The sequence below is a fragment of the Rhamphochromis longiceps genome, linkage group LG23, assembly GCF_057381845.1.
Source record: "Rhamphochromis longiceps isolate RC_006_pf linkage group LG23, R_longiceps_female_GT1.1, whole genome shotgun sequence".
In the NCBI taxonomy this organism is placed as follows: domain Eukaryota; kingdom Metazoa; phylum Chordata; class Actinopteri; order Cichliformes; family Cichlidae; genus Rhamphochromis; species Rhamphochromis longiceps.
In genome coordinates, this window is record NC_140578.1 from 34,382,374 (window position 1) to 34,399,850 (window position 17,477).

The window sequence follows — 17,477 nt, forward strand, 5'->3', positions numbered from 1 at the left end:
TGTTATGTTATAGTATTACTACTAAGTCATAGTATTTCTGCGTTGTTATAGTATTTGTGCTAAAACGTAGTATCTCTGCCAAGTCATAGAATTACTGCAATTTAATAGTTTTTTTTTAGGAAATCTGTTATGTTATAGTATTACTACTCAGTCATAGTATTTCTGCCAAATCATAGTATTCGTGTGAATTTGTATACTGTAATATCACTGTATTATGTAGTGGCTAAGTAGGGGCTGTTTACTAAGTGCATCAGTGTAAATAGGTCATCTCTTGTGTTGGAGTGCCCTCTTGTGGCGCCTTTTGGGTAGTGCCTTAGTAAACGGGAACCCTGTAAAAAGTGGCATCAGACTGATTTGTAGTGGAGGAATTTGTTACCAGTTTTCTTAATCTTTAATCTGTATGCATGTTGTAATGCATACCCTGTTCTTAATCATAGAAACCACACCATATCACCTCTCCACATCCTCCTACTGTATGCCATACCTCCCTGTACCATCCATCTGACCGCAATAAACTCCACCTGTGGTAATCTAATCCCTGGATGTCAGCCTCTCCTTCTGACTGAGGATAGTTATAGTATTTGAGCCAAATCATAGTATTTGTGCTAAAACATAGTATTTCTTCCAACTCATAGTATTTGTGCCAAAGTATAGTATTTCTTCCAAATCATAGTATAACTGCACAATAAAGGTTCTTGAGCCACATCAGTGTTTGTGCCAAATCTTAGTATTTATTCTAAATCCTAGTAATTCTGCTCAATGATAGAATTTCTGCTATGCTTTAGTACTTTTTTCCTAGATTGTAGTACTTCTGCTAAGTCAAAGTATTTCATGTAAATCATAGTATTTCTACCAAGTCCCAATGTTTCTGCTAAATCATAAATAATGTTTTAGTACAAATTGTATGATTTGGTGGAACTTTCTGTGTTCCAGCACAAATGCTATGATTTGGCAGGAAAAAAATATTATTTAGTATAAATACTAAGTTTTAGCAGAAATGCTATGTTTAAACTTTAAAAAATTCTGCTATTTCTGCTGATGTGTGTTATGACTTTTGACCATTGAAATGAATGGAACACATTATCAATGTGGTCACTGATTTTGCATGATGGGCTGAGCTGTGTTTTACCTCAGTGAGATAAGCATCCGTTCTCAGACTGGGAGGCCTGGGTTCAAATCCAGCTTATGGCAACATTTCTTTCACTTAACAGTTAAACTTTTTTTAAACTCTTTTCAACACAAATTTCATTTTTTTCACCCCTTTTCAGCAAAATTTTCAGTTTTTTTAACCCCTTTTCAGCACAAATCCAAACTTTTTCAGCTCTTTTTCAGCAAAAACCTCTTTTCAGCAGAATTCTGCTCATTCACCTCTTTTCAGCAGAAATTCTGCTGATTGAACTCTTTTCAGCAGAATTTTCACCCCCTTTTTTTTGCCCAAATTCTGCTAGCACAATTGTCAATCTCTCCACCTTTTCTTTGTGAGAAAGTGTTTGGCTCAGTGAGCTAAATAGCTGCCCTTTGACCAGGTGGGCCAGGTTCGAATCCTGCTCAGGGCATTTTTTTTTTTTTTTTTTGTTTCAACTTTTTCAGCTTTTTTCAGCAGATATCTTCAGCCGTTAAGGCATCCACACTGCATTTTCGCAGGAAATGCAAATTTTTCTAGTTATGAGTTGAGTTGGGAGACTCTGCCAGTCCTGTTTTCAGTTTTGGTTCTATTAGTTTAGCTCACTAATATTGATTCAGGGAAAAGCCAGAATCTGATGGCCTGTCATGTGATTTGTTAATTGTCTTCTTCCTCTTTTCTTTGTTGTAGCGAGGGCTCTCATCTCATTATTTCGCTGTGTTCTTTATAAGTAACTGTACTTTCATTATACAAAGTTTGTTGAACTGCAGGAGCATGGTGGCGTCTCAAATGTTGGGTTCCCTTTGAGCCAACATTATGAAATCATAAGGGTGCGCTCTGTGCTCACTGTAACATTAGAGAAACTGAAGAGGATTCTTGGCCCTGTCATTTTGCATTTAGTTCCTTTACATTCATGCAGTACAAACAAAATCTGCTCGACCCATCCGATTTGATCATTTTGGCAGGAAGTCAGATACAACCAAATCAGTCAATGTAACCTTAGCCTCGAATGAAGAGCCTTTCTCCATTCTTTGCTGTTATTTCCCATTTATAGTGTTCCTACACTAAAGACTGCATGAAAAACAAACTGACTGAATTCATGTAAGAAAAGGCTGTTTTGAAATTGATCCATGTTGGTCTGATAGGCTTTCCAGGCACAAGACCCTATTGGTTATCACATATAAATTTCCTTTTCCTTATAACCAAAAGTGGCCGTGTTTTGGCGTCATTTCGCTGTTAACTAGTAAACACTCCACACTGTGAATAAACTACTACAAGCACACTTGGCGTTTAAGCTTTAGAGTGCTTCCTTCTAATGCCTCGTTTATTGTGTCCACGCAGCCAGTAGGTCAGCATCTTACATCACTGACTTCCTGTCTCTTTAATCTGCCACCTTGAAATTGCAAAGGTTGCTTCAAAGAGTTGACAGCCTGTCTCGTATCCAAAAAGATTCACTAAAGAGATAGGGATCAGGGCAGGGTGTCACACTCCACGCTTCTCTTTACCGACAGAAGAAAATCACTGAATCCCCAGGACTGATTTCACCCAATGACAAGTATGTAATTCTCTTTTCGACTTGTCTGAAATGATAAAAATGGATTCCTGCATTTTGGTGCACATTATCTGGTGGATGGATTTTAGCTTTACACAAGCCTGACTGATTTCATATTTAACCTCTGCACTACACATTACCACACTGTGATGCTTAGCTTTAAAAAAAAGTGGTAGCAGATGAATCCTTTCACAGTAATTTAGCTCAATGTGCAGAAATCAGTCGACGTGTTGCATTTTACCACTGTAATGAGGTGAGTTACTGTAGCTGTCAGCACAATTCAACTGAATTAGTCTTTCCACTATGGCTCCCCATGAGAGAGGAATATTGATCCTACATTACTTAGATTTTTTTTCAGAAGTTGGAAGGATCTTGTTTGTACTGCAAGAACAAACTCAGCATGTATTCAATTACCCACAATGCTCTCTGTCTCTGATATTTTCATTTGCTTCTGATGCCACTGATTCCTTTTTTCATCACTAACATGTTTTATTGCCATTAATTGAATGTTTTTGCTTAGAATCATCCAAGCAAACCAACCCACAGATGAAATATTTATTACAGCGGAATATGTAAAGTGTGAGAAAAACTTAATGGAAACAGCACATCCATAGTAGCAGTATGTGTGTATTTAAAGAAAAGCCGCTAACAGGCAGACAAATGTTGAGTACTACACAGTACCCAATGATGAATGAACTCTTTATTAAATTACTTTTTTTTTAAAAAATGAGACTTTGGAGGTTTGACATTTTCAGCTAATGTTCAGTGGCTAGCTAGCTTATTAGAAAGGTCACTGTGGTACTGGGTGGGTTGCTTGTTCTGGCTAGTGAAAAGCAGCTAAACTCCTTCTTAGTTTGCTCATCTAACTGCTCAAAAAATGAGAATAAGTTTATTTCCTCATACTTTACATTTGAGACCTACTTGCTTCACATAGCTTTCTTTGATTGATTAACATTTCTTGAGTTTAAAAAGTGTTTCCATATAAGCTAGTTTTTTTTGGTCTCTTCTTGTAAATAGGCTCTTAAAAACTGATTTGTGTGGTGCTATATGAATACGTGTTTCTTTGTGCTCTGGGTGAATCTAAAGCCCTGTCCACAGAACCGCTCATCAGGCATCACTGTATCTAGCACATGGCTGGTCGCTAGGCAACATTCCAGGATCCTGTTGGCTAGTCAACAGTCTAATGTATTTACCAACCATATATCAATGAATGGTATGTTTCATTCTCTTCAGTGACTTGTATGCATGTCAATTAATTGCATAAAACCTCATATAAGTTTTAAGGCACAGTAAATCATTTTTTGAGGCTATTTAATAGAAAAAAATTGTTGTACTCAAATATACATTGTTTACTGTGTAACTACAAATTAATGTATTCTCATAATCTTTTTTTATGTATGTGGCTAGAGACCGACCACATATGTAATACGTCTTATAAGTTACTTTTAGTTTAAATTTAAAGATTGCAAATAGCTTTTGATTGATTGATTGAATCTTTATTTTGAACATGTTGAAAAAGTACAACAAAATAGAATTAAAAAAGACAAATGAACAAAGCAAAACAAAAGGAAAACGAGCAACCACAACTCCAAATAACGTTCATGTTCAAAAAGGAGCAGGAAGAAGCATAAGCTTATTTAATCCCACCCCTTTTCCACTATCTAGTATAAATAGACTACAGAAATACCTCCTTGCAATTACATTACATGTTATGTGTAACATATATATATATACATATATATATATATATACCCATACCAACATACCTGTGCACCCGCACACACATGAAAATATTAGACAAGAACACCCTATCAAATCTCTACCTTTTCCCTGTACCCTGTAAAAACCATATCCTTAAACCGCTTTTTAAACTGCGCCATGCTTGGACATTGCTTCATATCTTTACTTAGTCTGTTCCACAGCTTCACTCCACACACAGAGATGCAAAAACTTTTTAATGTTGTACGGATACGAGGATGTTTTAAATTTTATTCCCCCCTCAAATTGTATCCCCGTTCCCTTTTAGAAAACATTTTTAGAATATTGTCAGGAAGCAGGTTATTTATTGCTTTATATATAATTTGTGCAGTGAGAAAATGAACCAGATCTGTGAATTTTAGAATTTTTGATTTTAAGAATAGTGGATTTGTATGATCTCTGTAACCAGTTTTATGGATTATCCTTATGGCCCTTTTTTGTAATATAAAGACTGATGATAGCGAACATTTGTAAGTATTGCCCCAAACCTCTGCACAGTAATTCAAATACGGTGCAATCAGGGAACAATAGAGAATGTGGAGTGATTTGTGGTCCAGAATGTGTTTTACTTTACTCAAGATTGAGACACTTCTTGAAATTTTGTTATGTATATGATTTATATGAGACTTCCAGTTTAATTTATCATCTATAATCACACTAAGAAACTTATGTTCAAGTACTCTTTCAATTTCCATACCATCTAAATGAATCTGCACCTGTGCATTTCTAAGGGAATGCCCAAATAAGATAATTTTAGTTTTACTTAGATTTAGCGATAGTTTGTTCCTGTTAAACCATTTTTTAATTTTGCACATTTCTGAAGTAATTGTATCCAGCAGCTCCTTTAGATTCCCCCCAGAACAAAAAATATTTGTGTCATCTGCAAATAATACTAATTTTAATATATCAGATGCCTTACAAATATCATTTATATAAATAATAAATAATTTTGGACCCAGTACAGAGCCTTGTGGAACACCACAAGCAATGTCCAAGCATGATCAGGAACGGACACCCAGCTTCACAAATTGTTTCCTGTCACCTAAATAATTTTTCACCCATTGCAGTACAATCCCCCTGATCCCGTACTGTTCCAGTTTATTAATTAATATGTCATGATTGATTGTAGGGCTGCACGATTTTGCATAAAATGAGAATCACGATTTTTTGGCTTAGAATTGAGATCACGATTCTCTCACGATTTTCTTTTCCAGTACAAATATTTATTGCACTTATTAACTGCACATCATCTTCGTAACAGTTGAGACTGAACATGAAAACAATAAATAAACATAAAAACAACAAATGTCTCACAAGTTTTGTTGTTGCCGCAAAATGTTGTAGTGCTTGAAATTCCGTCTCCACCGTTGCTCGACACTGCGTGTATAGAGCAGGTAGTGCAGCAATAGAAAAATAGTTGCAGGACGGCACTGTGTAGCGTTTGTCTAGGGTGTTGATCATTTTCCAAAATCCCTCGTTTTGCACAGTGTTGATGGGAGCCATATCTTTGGTCAGGTGATAAGTGATAGCCTCCATAATTTCTTTGTGCCTGTGGGAGTTCGACGTGTATAGGGAAGCGCTGTATAAGGTTCCCGTTATTGATGTTTGGGTGGTTGACCGGGACGGATTTTCTCCTGTCACTTTCCTGTCATCCCTGACGTGCTCTCCGTTGTTTTTTCCCTGCTAATTTTAGCATCACACAGCTTCTGTACCACGTGGTATAAGGCTCCGTAAACAGGCCTGTAATTTGTGAAGTGGCGTCTATCCCCGGTTTTATACAGCGGCACAACTTTGGCTATTTTCATTTTGTTTGGCACTTTTCCCGTCTGAAATGATAAGTTGCAAATATATGTTAGAGGTCCTACAATTCCTTCAATGACCTTCTTGACGATTTTTATGTCAATATCATTACAATCAGTAGATGTTTTATATTTATACATGTGTACAATGTCAATTATTTCTTTTTCCTCCACTGATGTGAGGAACATTGAGTTAGGGTTCCTATCAATCAGGTTTTCACTACAGTCTACTGATGGCAGTGACTCAGGAATTTGTTCTGCCAGTTTTGGTCCAATATTTACAAAATAATGATTAAAGCTGTTGACCTTATCAGCAATGTTTTCCATAATATTGCCATTGTCGATAAAGTATTGAGGATAACTTTGTTGTCCAGAATTATTTTTAATGATACCGTTTAAAACATCCCATATTCCCTTCATATTATGTTTATTGTTGTTCAATATTTTACTATAATACTCCTTTCTACATACACGTATAATATTGGTCAACTTATTTTTGTATTTTTTATATTTATTTTCAGCATCTTTTGTTCTTTGTTTTAGGAATTCCCTATAGAGTGTATTTTTCTTTTTACATGCATTTTGTAAACCCTTAGTGATCCATGGTCTATCTGAATATTTGTGCTTTCTGTTGTATTTTATTGTTGGACAGTTTTTATCGCACAACTCCATGAATATTCTTAAAAATATGCCATATGCAATATCAATATCAGCTTCTTTGTACACATTGTCCCAGTCCTGATTTAATAGATCGTTCTTAAGTGCATTCACAGTTTCTTCTGTCCTTACACGTCTGTATCTCAGTTGTTCTTCATGCTGATTTTTCTTATAATTAGTGTCATAAACTGCAAAAACTGGTAGGTGATCACTGATGTCATTAATTAATATTCCACTCACAATGTTGTTTTCCATATTGTTAGTGAAAATATTGTCAAGTAAGGTGGCACAATCTGGTGTAATTCTGCTAGGCCTGGTTATTTTAGGATGTAAACTCAAACTGTACATAGTGTTTAGGAATTCGTCGGTCATTGTATGCTTTTTCGGATTCAACAGGTCAATATTAAAATCACCATAGATAAACATAACTTTTTGATTTGTTTTAGAGAATATTTCCTCTATGAAGTCATTAAATACTTGAATACTAGAGCCAGGTGTTCTATATATACAGCTAATTATTACATTTTTTCTCTTTTTCCTTATAAATTTCAATTGTTATACATTCTAGTAAATTATCAATTACAGTTGTCATACTTTCTACCACCTTGTAGTTTAGGTTTTTATCCACATACACAGCTACTCCCCCTCCACTCTTGTTCCTTCTATTTACAAAATTCACTTCATATCCCTCCAGTCCAAAGTCCATTCCTTTCTCCGCATTGATCCATGTTTCAGAAATGGCAATAATTCCAAATGGATTTGTCAACTCATTTAGATATTCCTTTATATTGTTGAAGTTGGCATACAGACTTCTGCTATTAAAATGGATTACTGATAATTTATTTTCCGTGTTGATGGTGTGCTTAAACTGTTCATCAGTGAAGTAGCAGCAGTTACTGCTAATGTTGTAGAAGAAATTATTTTCCGGGTCTATATCCTTTTCTAAGTCTAGAGCATTATGGTCTGTGTATCGAAATGTTCTCAGTTCCAGATTATCATAAAGAGAATTCCAATGAGTTATATTGATATTGATATTGTTGCCGGATGCAGATGAAGTTCTTTTGGACTGTGCCATGTGTTGTGTGTCACGTCACATGTGCATTCATACCTCCAGAGTAAGTTGACCTCAGTATTTGTCCAGCTCCTCCATATTTCTGATGACCAACACTTTGGCTTGTTCCGGTGTTCCATTGAGTTTAATGAATACTTTGCAGTTGGTGGTCCATGTATTTTGAATTTTTCCCTGTTTCTTCAAGTAACGTGCTTTCCTGGCAATGTCCGCATTTCTTTTTATCAGATGTTCGTTCATGAAGACATCGGATCCTTTCAGTTTCTTTCCTTGTTTTAACAGTGCTGTTTTGTGTTTTCTGTTTGCAAATCTCACAATGATGGCTGGTTTGTCACTGTCATTTTTTCGGGGTAGAGGGTAGCAAGCCTCAATGTTGTTATAATCCACTTCCACACCTTTGGACCGTAGAAAGGTAACCACTTGATGCTCCGTGGAGTTGACATCTTCCTCTAGCTAGTTGATGCTAGCATCCTTCCTCTCTCTCACCGCTACGGTTCAAAAACATCAACTTCTGAGTTTTCGAGAGGTCGCAAATGACGAGCCACCACTTCTGGACGGTTTCCCACGCACGCTCTCAAAGATTAGTATCCACCAAACTATATATGACTATTTACGTATATAAATCTTGTAAACGTTTATGTACAAGTTACTTATAAACTTGGACCTATTCCATTACAAATACATATGAGCAGGCTGTTCATAGAAGCCACCATGTTGCCGCGTTGGACCGTGGCCAAGCTGGGCGTTGCCTTCTGCCTAATCACATTTTATGTAAGTGGTTAGAGTCGGCCACATATGTAGTACACCTTAGGAGATTATTTTAATTCAAAGATTTGAATTTCACAAGTAGCTCTTGCAAGCTAAATATGACCATTTAACATTCCTGCATTTATTTTAATTGTCTCTTTGTGGTTATGTCTTTCCCTTCCTTTTGCAATTGCTTATTGTCAGCAGATTAGACATGCAACCCTCCCGTTGTTAAGTGTTAGGCTGAGTGCCCTGAAAATCACACATTCCCTCTGATAAACAGCTTGATAACATTCTTAAATTGTATGAGAATTTAAGTGTCTGTGTAAAAAAATATTACATCCACTTCAAAGAAAATGTTACTAATGCCAGCTAACAATGCTCAACAGCAGCTAGCAGAGCTAAAACAAACAAACAGCTGCAACCCCAGTATCACTGTCATCAGTCAGAAGTGAGCACATTGACTCATATCGGACTCCTTTCACAAAAATGTACAGCTTTCTCTATAGTAAATAGATGTGACACTCGGGATACGGACGCTGCAGTCATATTGACAGCTGAGGTAAACAGCAGACTTACGGCCTGAACTCACTACAGATGAACAGTGACCAGAGATGTTTGTCCTTCAGCAGCCACCATAGCTGGGATTATGAATTTGAATTGGGAGGGGTACAAAACCAGAATTAAATTAACTGCAATTTGTAATCTACTGACATCTAATAGTGAGATTTTACCCAACGTTTAACTCAGGGTCTGCTCAGGATCATCCCTAATTGATATGTTGCCTGTCATCACTAAAAGTGATTGAAATTTACTGGCATTCCAAGGTTTGTGTTTGCTACAGGACTGGTAGTCTCTTTCTGTTTGAAGACCCATTAAGAAAACTTGCTGATCACTATGGAGTAAAATTCCTGTCAATGAAGTGTTAACCAGTAGGGGTAAAAGTAGGGGAATTCACTGTTTGACCCCCAATTTACTGAAACTAATTCAGTGGTGTTCTCATTCGCTTCTGTTCTCTAATTGGAGCCAGCAAATGGTAAATGGCCTGTATTTATATAGCGCTTTACTAGTCCCTAAGGACCCCAAAGCGCTTTACATATCCAGTCATCCACCCATTCACGCACACATTCACACACTGGTGATGGCAAGCTACATTGTAGCCACAGCCACCCTGGGGCGCACTGACAGAGGCGAGGCTGCCGGACACTGGCGCCACCGGGCCCTCTGACCACCACCAGTAGGCAACGGGTGAAGTGTCTTGCCCAAGGACACAACGACCAAGACTGTCCAAGCTGGGGCTCGAACCGGCAACCTTCCGATTACAAGGCGAACTCCCAACTCTTGAGCCACGATCGCCAGCAACTCATAGCTATTACAAGAGCTTCCCCTTTAGGGATTTCTGTGTTGAATTAAACATTCAGTCAAGGCGTTTGCCACTGAAATTCTATAAATCACGCTGTAAACTGAGCCAGCAGCAAGGCACCAGGAGACACGATGCAGCCCAACTACTAATTGGAACCTAAAGTTCACCAAGTAAGAATCAATCAAATATTAAAGCTCATATTTTAGATTCAATAAACTTCTTTTTTCATGTGCCACAGCTGTAAACAGGTCTTTCTTTTGTCTCTAAGACCACTCTGGTGAATCGCATGACAAAGGATTAACTGAGAATGACATTAACCACCCATTATATGCACTGAGCCTAACCGATATTGGGTAACCTTATATGACTGTGGCTTGGGCTTCATTCCATTCTTCCGCTGTCGTGAGTTAATAAAGCCAGAGTGCAGACAGAGAACATTACAGATCAATACAGCTATTCCAAGGATTTGAAACCGTGCTCCTGTTTGATGTGATCTTCATTAGTGCTGGTGTCACTATACACCGTGTAGATCTGTGATATACAGATGAGGACAAAATTATTAACCCCCCTTAAAAATCTCCTATTTTTTTAAGCATTTCCCAAATTCTTTTAAATAGAGCAGGGAATTTTTCCAAACATCCTACTTTTATTTTGGATCCTTACATTATTATATATTGTGCAAAAAAACAAAATTGTTTCACAAAAACCAAAAAACTCATGATTAGCCCCCTTGATGCTAACAGTATATCCTTTACTGGATAACAGTCTGCAGACACTTGTTGTTTTCAACAAGTCTCACACATGTCTCCTAAATAATCCCAGTCCAGTCTTCTAGGGTGAGTCTCTCAGACTCCTCCAGACTTGATGGTCTTCCTGCATGGACCTGAGTTTCCAGTTCATCCCAAAGATTTTCAAAGGGATTAAAGCCAGAGCATTGTGCAGGCCATACAATAACATTCTCTTTGGTTTTTTGGAGGTAGTTCTCCAGAAGCAATGTATGTTTTGGGTTGTTGTCATGTTGGAAGACAAAGCGATGACTCGGAATCAGTTTTGCTACAGACTGCTGGAGGTTTTCTTTAAAAAAATTTCACTTATCTTTCTTTTCTCATGATTCCTTCCACCTTGACAAGATTGCTAGTTCCAGAAACACTGAAGCATCCTCACAGCATAGTGCTCACGCCGCCGTGTTTCACTGCAGGGACAGTTCTTCATGTTGCATGCCCCTTCTTTCTCCAAACATAAGCAGCATTTCTACGGCCAAAGAGCTCTAGTTTCATCTTATGTGACCAAAGGACACACTTTCAGTATACATAATTTTACTCCAGGTTGTTCTTAGCGGTTTGAAGATGTCTCTTCTGCAGAAGTAGAGATTGTCTTGGTCTGTAGCCTTGCAATCCAATCCTGTGCAGGATTCTAGTGATTGCCTTCTTTGGCTAAGTCACTCACTAGTGTCTTGGCAGTTTTTCTGGGGTCTTTATACCCATCTCTCACTAGTTTCTTTTTGCCAGGCTTGTTCTAAACTTTGTGACCCTCTTTGAATTTCTTCATACTTCTCACTCCAGGTCTTGACACTCAGAAATGCTCTGATAACTTTGTATATCTGTCTCCAGCTTTCTTTCTGGCATTATGCTTTCTCAAGTGACAACTCAAATCCTTGCTGAGTTTTTATACTGTGTGTATATGAGAAGAAAAACCTCTGTTTTAACTTGATTTTAAAAGCTTTGAGCGTTGAGTTAAAGCACATCATTGCACAGCAGTGGTTTTTGTTATGGCTCAATAAAAGGGGGCTAATGATTCTTGCTTTTTCTAAAATAATGCTGTTCTTGTGTGCAAACAGAAAATTCTAATGGAAGCTAGTATGTTTAAAAATGCTATATTAAAAATCCCTCACTCTGCAGAAAAAAGCACTTGAGAATTTTTTTGACAGAAGCTTTAATTCATATGTGGCCTGATAACTTTATTCTCATCTGTATGTGCTGTTTTAATGGAGTAACCTGATGAGAGGGCAAAGGCAGGAACTGTTTACTAAGAGACCAGGATTTTATCAAGATGCAGCTTCTCATTATCAGGATGATTCAAATCTTTATACTCACAGTGCATTCATGCAATTTGTTTCACCTCAACAAGTTGCTTCAAAATGTTCCAATTATTAGCTCTGATTACTGTGATCGCGTTATGACAGACAACACCACTATGTAAACACCCCAAGGGGACAAGATTCTAATTTCTTCCACAAGATACAACATTGTAGAAATGGGTACAATGTTAGAAACTCCCAGCTCTTTTACTGTGTATACTGTGCACAGCTGACTCTGCAGCAGCACGTCTCTTGTCTTGCTCTCCGGTTTTTCCACTTTTGCTCAGTGCCCAAGGCGACTTATTGGATTCCTTCTAAAAACAAATGTTCATTTAATGCTCATGAGATCCACTTCAAGATAACTCATCGCAAGACAGGGTGAGCTCAGCAGAGTGCCACTTTGAATCATCTGGAGAACGGAGAGTGTCTAAGCATAGCCAAGGTGCAGCTACAGATATTCCACATAAGCAGCACCATGTCTGAACTGAACTGCTCTCAGGAGTCCAGAAGGATTATTTTTGAAATGATGCATGTCCGATGTTGTTTTAGTTCTGTGCAGTCGTTATTTTACAGCTGCTCTATCTGTTAAGCAACTCTTCAGACAAGCGGTAAAAACATGTCAGTCATCTGCAGAATGTAAATTTAAAAGAAAACCATACAAAGAAATCAAAATCAGAAAGAAAAAGGTGCAAGTGAATGAAAGCAATATATTCTTCCCACTGACCTCAGTGTGGACATCCTGAATTTCTTTCTTTTTCTTTAAAATCAGGTATAGCATAAGTCTTTCACATCCTGCCGGTTACTTAAATAGGGTAGGCTGGTTAAGATATATTAACCTACTCACAGTTTCTGTTCAACTGTCGCTTTGCAGCCCATCTCGACCTGAGGGCCTCCTTCTTTGCTGCCTTTGACACAATCACTGTCACATCTCATGTCACTAACGCCTGCTCTGTTCTGTGTTCCAGCTTTTCTGTTGCACTCGCTGACTTATGCACATCCACATGCATGTCTAATCCAGGACAGAGACACATAAATGACTGCAGATAACAACAGAAGTCTTCTTTTGAGCTGCCCTAACTGAAATCTGTTGGTTCTTCTGTAGTTAAAAAAGAACAAAACATTAAATACACCTTCTAAGTGCGTTTCAAGATGTTTAGTTTAATAATGAGATCCCTGCAAAGCTTACGCCATGTGATTTCTAAAAATACATTCATCGTATATTCATGTTCAGACCTGCCTGAGTGAGTGTGGAATCTACTGTACGCCAGTTTTTTAGAACAGCAGCATGCTCCCATTCCTTTCACGTTGTACAGTAGTTTGTGTCACGTCTCTCTTTTTGCTCATGCTTTAAACTTCCATTCCAGCCCAGAGAGGTAAACCTCACGACTTGAAGACTTCTATAGTAACTAAGAGAAAAGGAAATGCTTAACAGCGCAGGCTGCAGTTGTGATATAAAGCTGAATACAGCACCCTGTAATTGTTAGAAATACAGCTATAAACCACCCACCCATCACTTCTGACTGTTCATTAGACAAAATAATTTATTTAAAGATCCCATTCTGGGCTACAGAAAGCTGTGACTGGGATCTGTCACTATACAATGATGTCTTATAGGAGAAACAAGTGGGAGAGGAAATGATCTGCTCATTATTCTATAGTGAAAACATAGATTTCAGGAGTTCAGGAGGGATGCCAGGGACAAAAAACATAACTGTCAGCACAGTGACTGCAGATTTTTGTGTTTTCTTTTACATAAATAACATTAATAACAAAGTAAACAAAAGATAAATGAAGCATTCAAATGAGTCAAAACTCTGCATAAAGTTTCCAGGGTGAGCATCCCTCTGGTCCTCGCTTAATGCCCAACCTCCAAATGTGCAAACAAAACCTTCACCCATGGCGGAAGACAGTTACTAATTAATATGAATCTACAGCTACACTGTATAAACTAATGTGGCTTTATTTGAAATGTTCTCCCATTTTTGAGTTGATGAAACTGATTGTTGCTAAATAACTGAAGCTACTTTGTAGAGTAAATGAAACCCACTTCAGTGTGTGAGAATATATTTGCACTGTGTTCATCTACTGTAATAACTTTTTAAAATGAATTTCACCTAAACTACTTTTGATGTGGAATTTAACCTTAAATTTAACACTTTATGTTGAAAGCTATCATCAAGGTCCATTTATAATATTAAATTGATTTCTTTGTTTCTCCCCAACATCAAAACAAACCATTTCTGTTCCTTTTGCATCAGGAATTCAAGTGACGGGGTGGGGCTTTAATTTACTGCCCCAGCTGTGGATATCTGAGAGTAACAATACACATTCATATCCATCACTGTCTTATGGCCTGAGGAGACCCTGAAGGATGAAGATGAATAAAAAGAAGTTTATGTGCCAGCCAGCCATGTGAGGTGGACGTAGCAATGTGACCACAATTCTCACAGTGTTAGATTGCTCTCTGGGTAGATCACCCCACTGATGTTGATGCCTGCCTCACATATAAGGTCAATAAAAGTAATGCAGCACACAAGGAGGAATGGCTCTGAATTATTTAGCGAGGAACGATTTGAAATTTTCTCGATACTGCAGCAGAGGCGGGGGGTGGGAAAAAAATTAAAAAGAGCCTCTCAACCTCATTTTCCAAATCAGCCTGTGTGCTCAACTGGTGTCCTGATAGACTTATTGTGAGAGCCTTATCTTCTCTGGTGTTGGGCTTAATCTCCTGCCCACTTTGAGAGCGAGAAGAACAAACACTCGGAATTAGAGCTGCTTTTCACTCTGCACAAGGCTGCCGCTGCTGCTGCTGCTGCTCATTCTGATTGGGGCGTTATTGATGCAGAGAGAAGCAGCAGTAAATTGGAAAGCTGGGTGATTGGTTACATACAATGAGGATGAGGAGAGCTGATTTAAAAAGAAGAAGAAGAAGAAGAAAGAAAGAAAGAAAACAACTCCTGATTGCAAATGGCTTTCTTTTAAAAAATACAGATCTGACACAGTGTGGGGGGGAAATGATCTGTAGGTAAAACATCATTTGGTGTTCTACATATCTGAGTAAGGAGAGGAAATTACATGAGGTCTATTGATTGCATTTTTGTAACCAAGGAATTAGTCATTTGTCTGTTTGTAACTTGGAGGGAATCACCACTGTTAACAAGAAATGAAAGCTGTTTTTTTTTTAATCACTCACATTTAGTTTGTATGAAAAGATGAATATTGAAGAACAATGTTGGCAATTTAAGCCAAATCAGACTAATAACAATAACAATAATAACAACAACAACAACAACAACAACAACAATAATAATAATAATAATAATAATAATAACAACATTAGGGTTTAACACCTTATCTGTTTATACCGGGTCTGGGGCCAGGTGTTGGTGCCATCTGTAGCGGTTTAACACCTCAGCCTGGATGATTCATTTGTGGAAAACTGTGTGCTCTTACCTCTGGCTCTGGCCGGTCTGCTGGGGACGGAGCGGTTCGTGTTGCTCTCGTTGTAGTCGCTAACTTCCACGCTGAGGTTCCCCCACTCCGTCACAGTCCCGTTCCCCGTCCGTAGAGCCATCCTCTCTTCGCTTCTGGTTTCACACCTGCGCTGAGTGACTGAGCCGATCAGCCCGCCACCTTTTCCTTCATAACAGCCGGAGAAGGGGCGTTTAGGAAACTTGGAGGCGGCCCAGAGTTCTGTTTGCTTTTCTTTTCCTTCTTCTTCTTCTCTTTTTAAAATCTCGAGCACGGTGGAATAAATGGAGACCAGGCGGAGTGTGACAGGGTTAACTGATGGGGAGCCGTGAGGGAAGCCCCGGGAAGCGCGCAGTACAGCGGACTGAAGCCCGACTGTGGAGGAATGAGGCTGCGCTGCTAAGGCAACTGAGGAGCTCTCACACTCTCTTCCTCTCTCTCTCTCTCTCTGTTCACACCACCGTCACTGCAACAGTTTAGAGAAATCATACACAAACTGGCTGCTGCTCATCCGTAGGTGGACTGACTTCAAGCTCGATCAGCTCCAGAGCTTCCTTTTCTAAGTGACACCACAGCAGTGGTGGAGACACCGTTTATATGAGGGTGTCCATGCAGGGCTACGTGCTTGGGGTGACGTTGGATCTCCATCCATTTTAACAAGATTTATTAAGAATTTGTGATAAATCCACCTGACCAAACCAATCATTTTCTTTATCACTCACTAGTTCTGTGCCATACTTATTCACTTGGTATTGATCTGATGCCAAGTAAATATGAGTATCTATCGCCAATACAGATATCGATATTTTCAGCTATATAGGCAGATTATGTAGGGGAGAGTAGTATGTCATGATTTGTGAGATGAATCATCAATAATTTGAAAAGGTTCAGACGTTTTTCACAGTGTGTGTTTGAAGGGTTTTTTTTCTTTTCCAGAAAAATAATTTGTTGAACACAGATCAGTGGGCTGCACGCTGAGGACAGAAACAAAGTAATCAGATACCAATACTGATTACTGATATTTGGATCGATCCACCCACATCTGTGCCTCACATTTGTCATTTGAATTGGCCAAAAAGCAAAAGGACTCATGTAGAGGAGGTACTGCTACGCTTGCATCCAGTGCTATATTTTCAATTCTGGACTCTATAGATTCACTTTGCATGATTCACAGCCCATTTTTCTTAGATGTGGGCCTTGGTGCAGCAATGTCAGCTCATCCTCTGTCTGAAACCAGCTGTTTTAGCACCTTCTCTTTAAGCAAGTTTTTTTTTTTCCTGATCTACTGTCCCTCATAGGTAGAAGGTTTAAGCATCAGGTGTGAACCAGCATGGCAGCGTTTGGCTCAGCTGCATCACTTGTACATACACTTGTCTCACTCTTTCAATATGGCCTTGTTTGATATGAGCTCCCATAAGTACATCTGTATAATAAAAAATGGGGAAACACCATGCGTCTGCTTAATTATTATAATTTAAAAAGAGTGTTTTCATTGTTAAAATGTTTTTGGAGGAGACTGAGAGCGGTGTACCCCAGGAGAGGCCCAGGCGTTGTCCACATCCCTGGGGCTGGGCCTGTGGTCAAAGCACGGGCAGACCAACTGCAGGCCTCCACCATCATTCCCATCCCCAAAAGGTCTGAAATAGACCATCTCAATGACTACAGACCTATGTCCCTCACGTCTGTAGTCATGAGGTGTTTCAATAGTTTCTCACCACATCAGAGACTGCTTACCTTCCTCTCGGAGTAAATCGGTCCACGCAGGATTCCATCACCATCACATAGCACTGAGCCACTGGAGAACTGGAAGAGCTACATGATGCACGTCATGCACTACAATTCAGAGTTCAACACCATAGAC

General features: G+C 38.7%; 1 protein-coding gene across 1 annotated transcript in view; it reads right to left on the reverse strand.

The window, feature by feature from the left end:
• The window catches only part of LOC146642451 (cholecystokinin receptor-like), a 70,032-nt gene extending 54,313 nt beyond the window's left edge, over positions 1-15,719 (reverse strand). The window contains exon 1 of the mRNA XM_085398363.1: positions 15,599-15,719. Coding sequence (XP_085254489.1) covers positions 15,599-15,719 — 121 coding nt within the window. The remainder of the gene's footprint in view (positions 1-15,598) is intronic.
• Between the last annotated feature and the right edge of the window lie 1,758 nt (positions 15,720-17,477).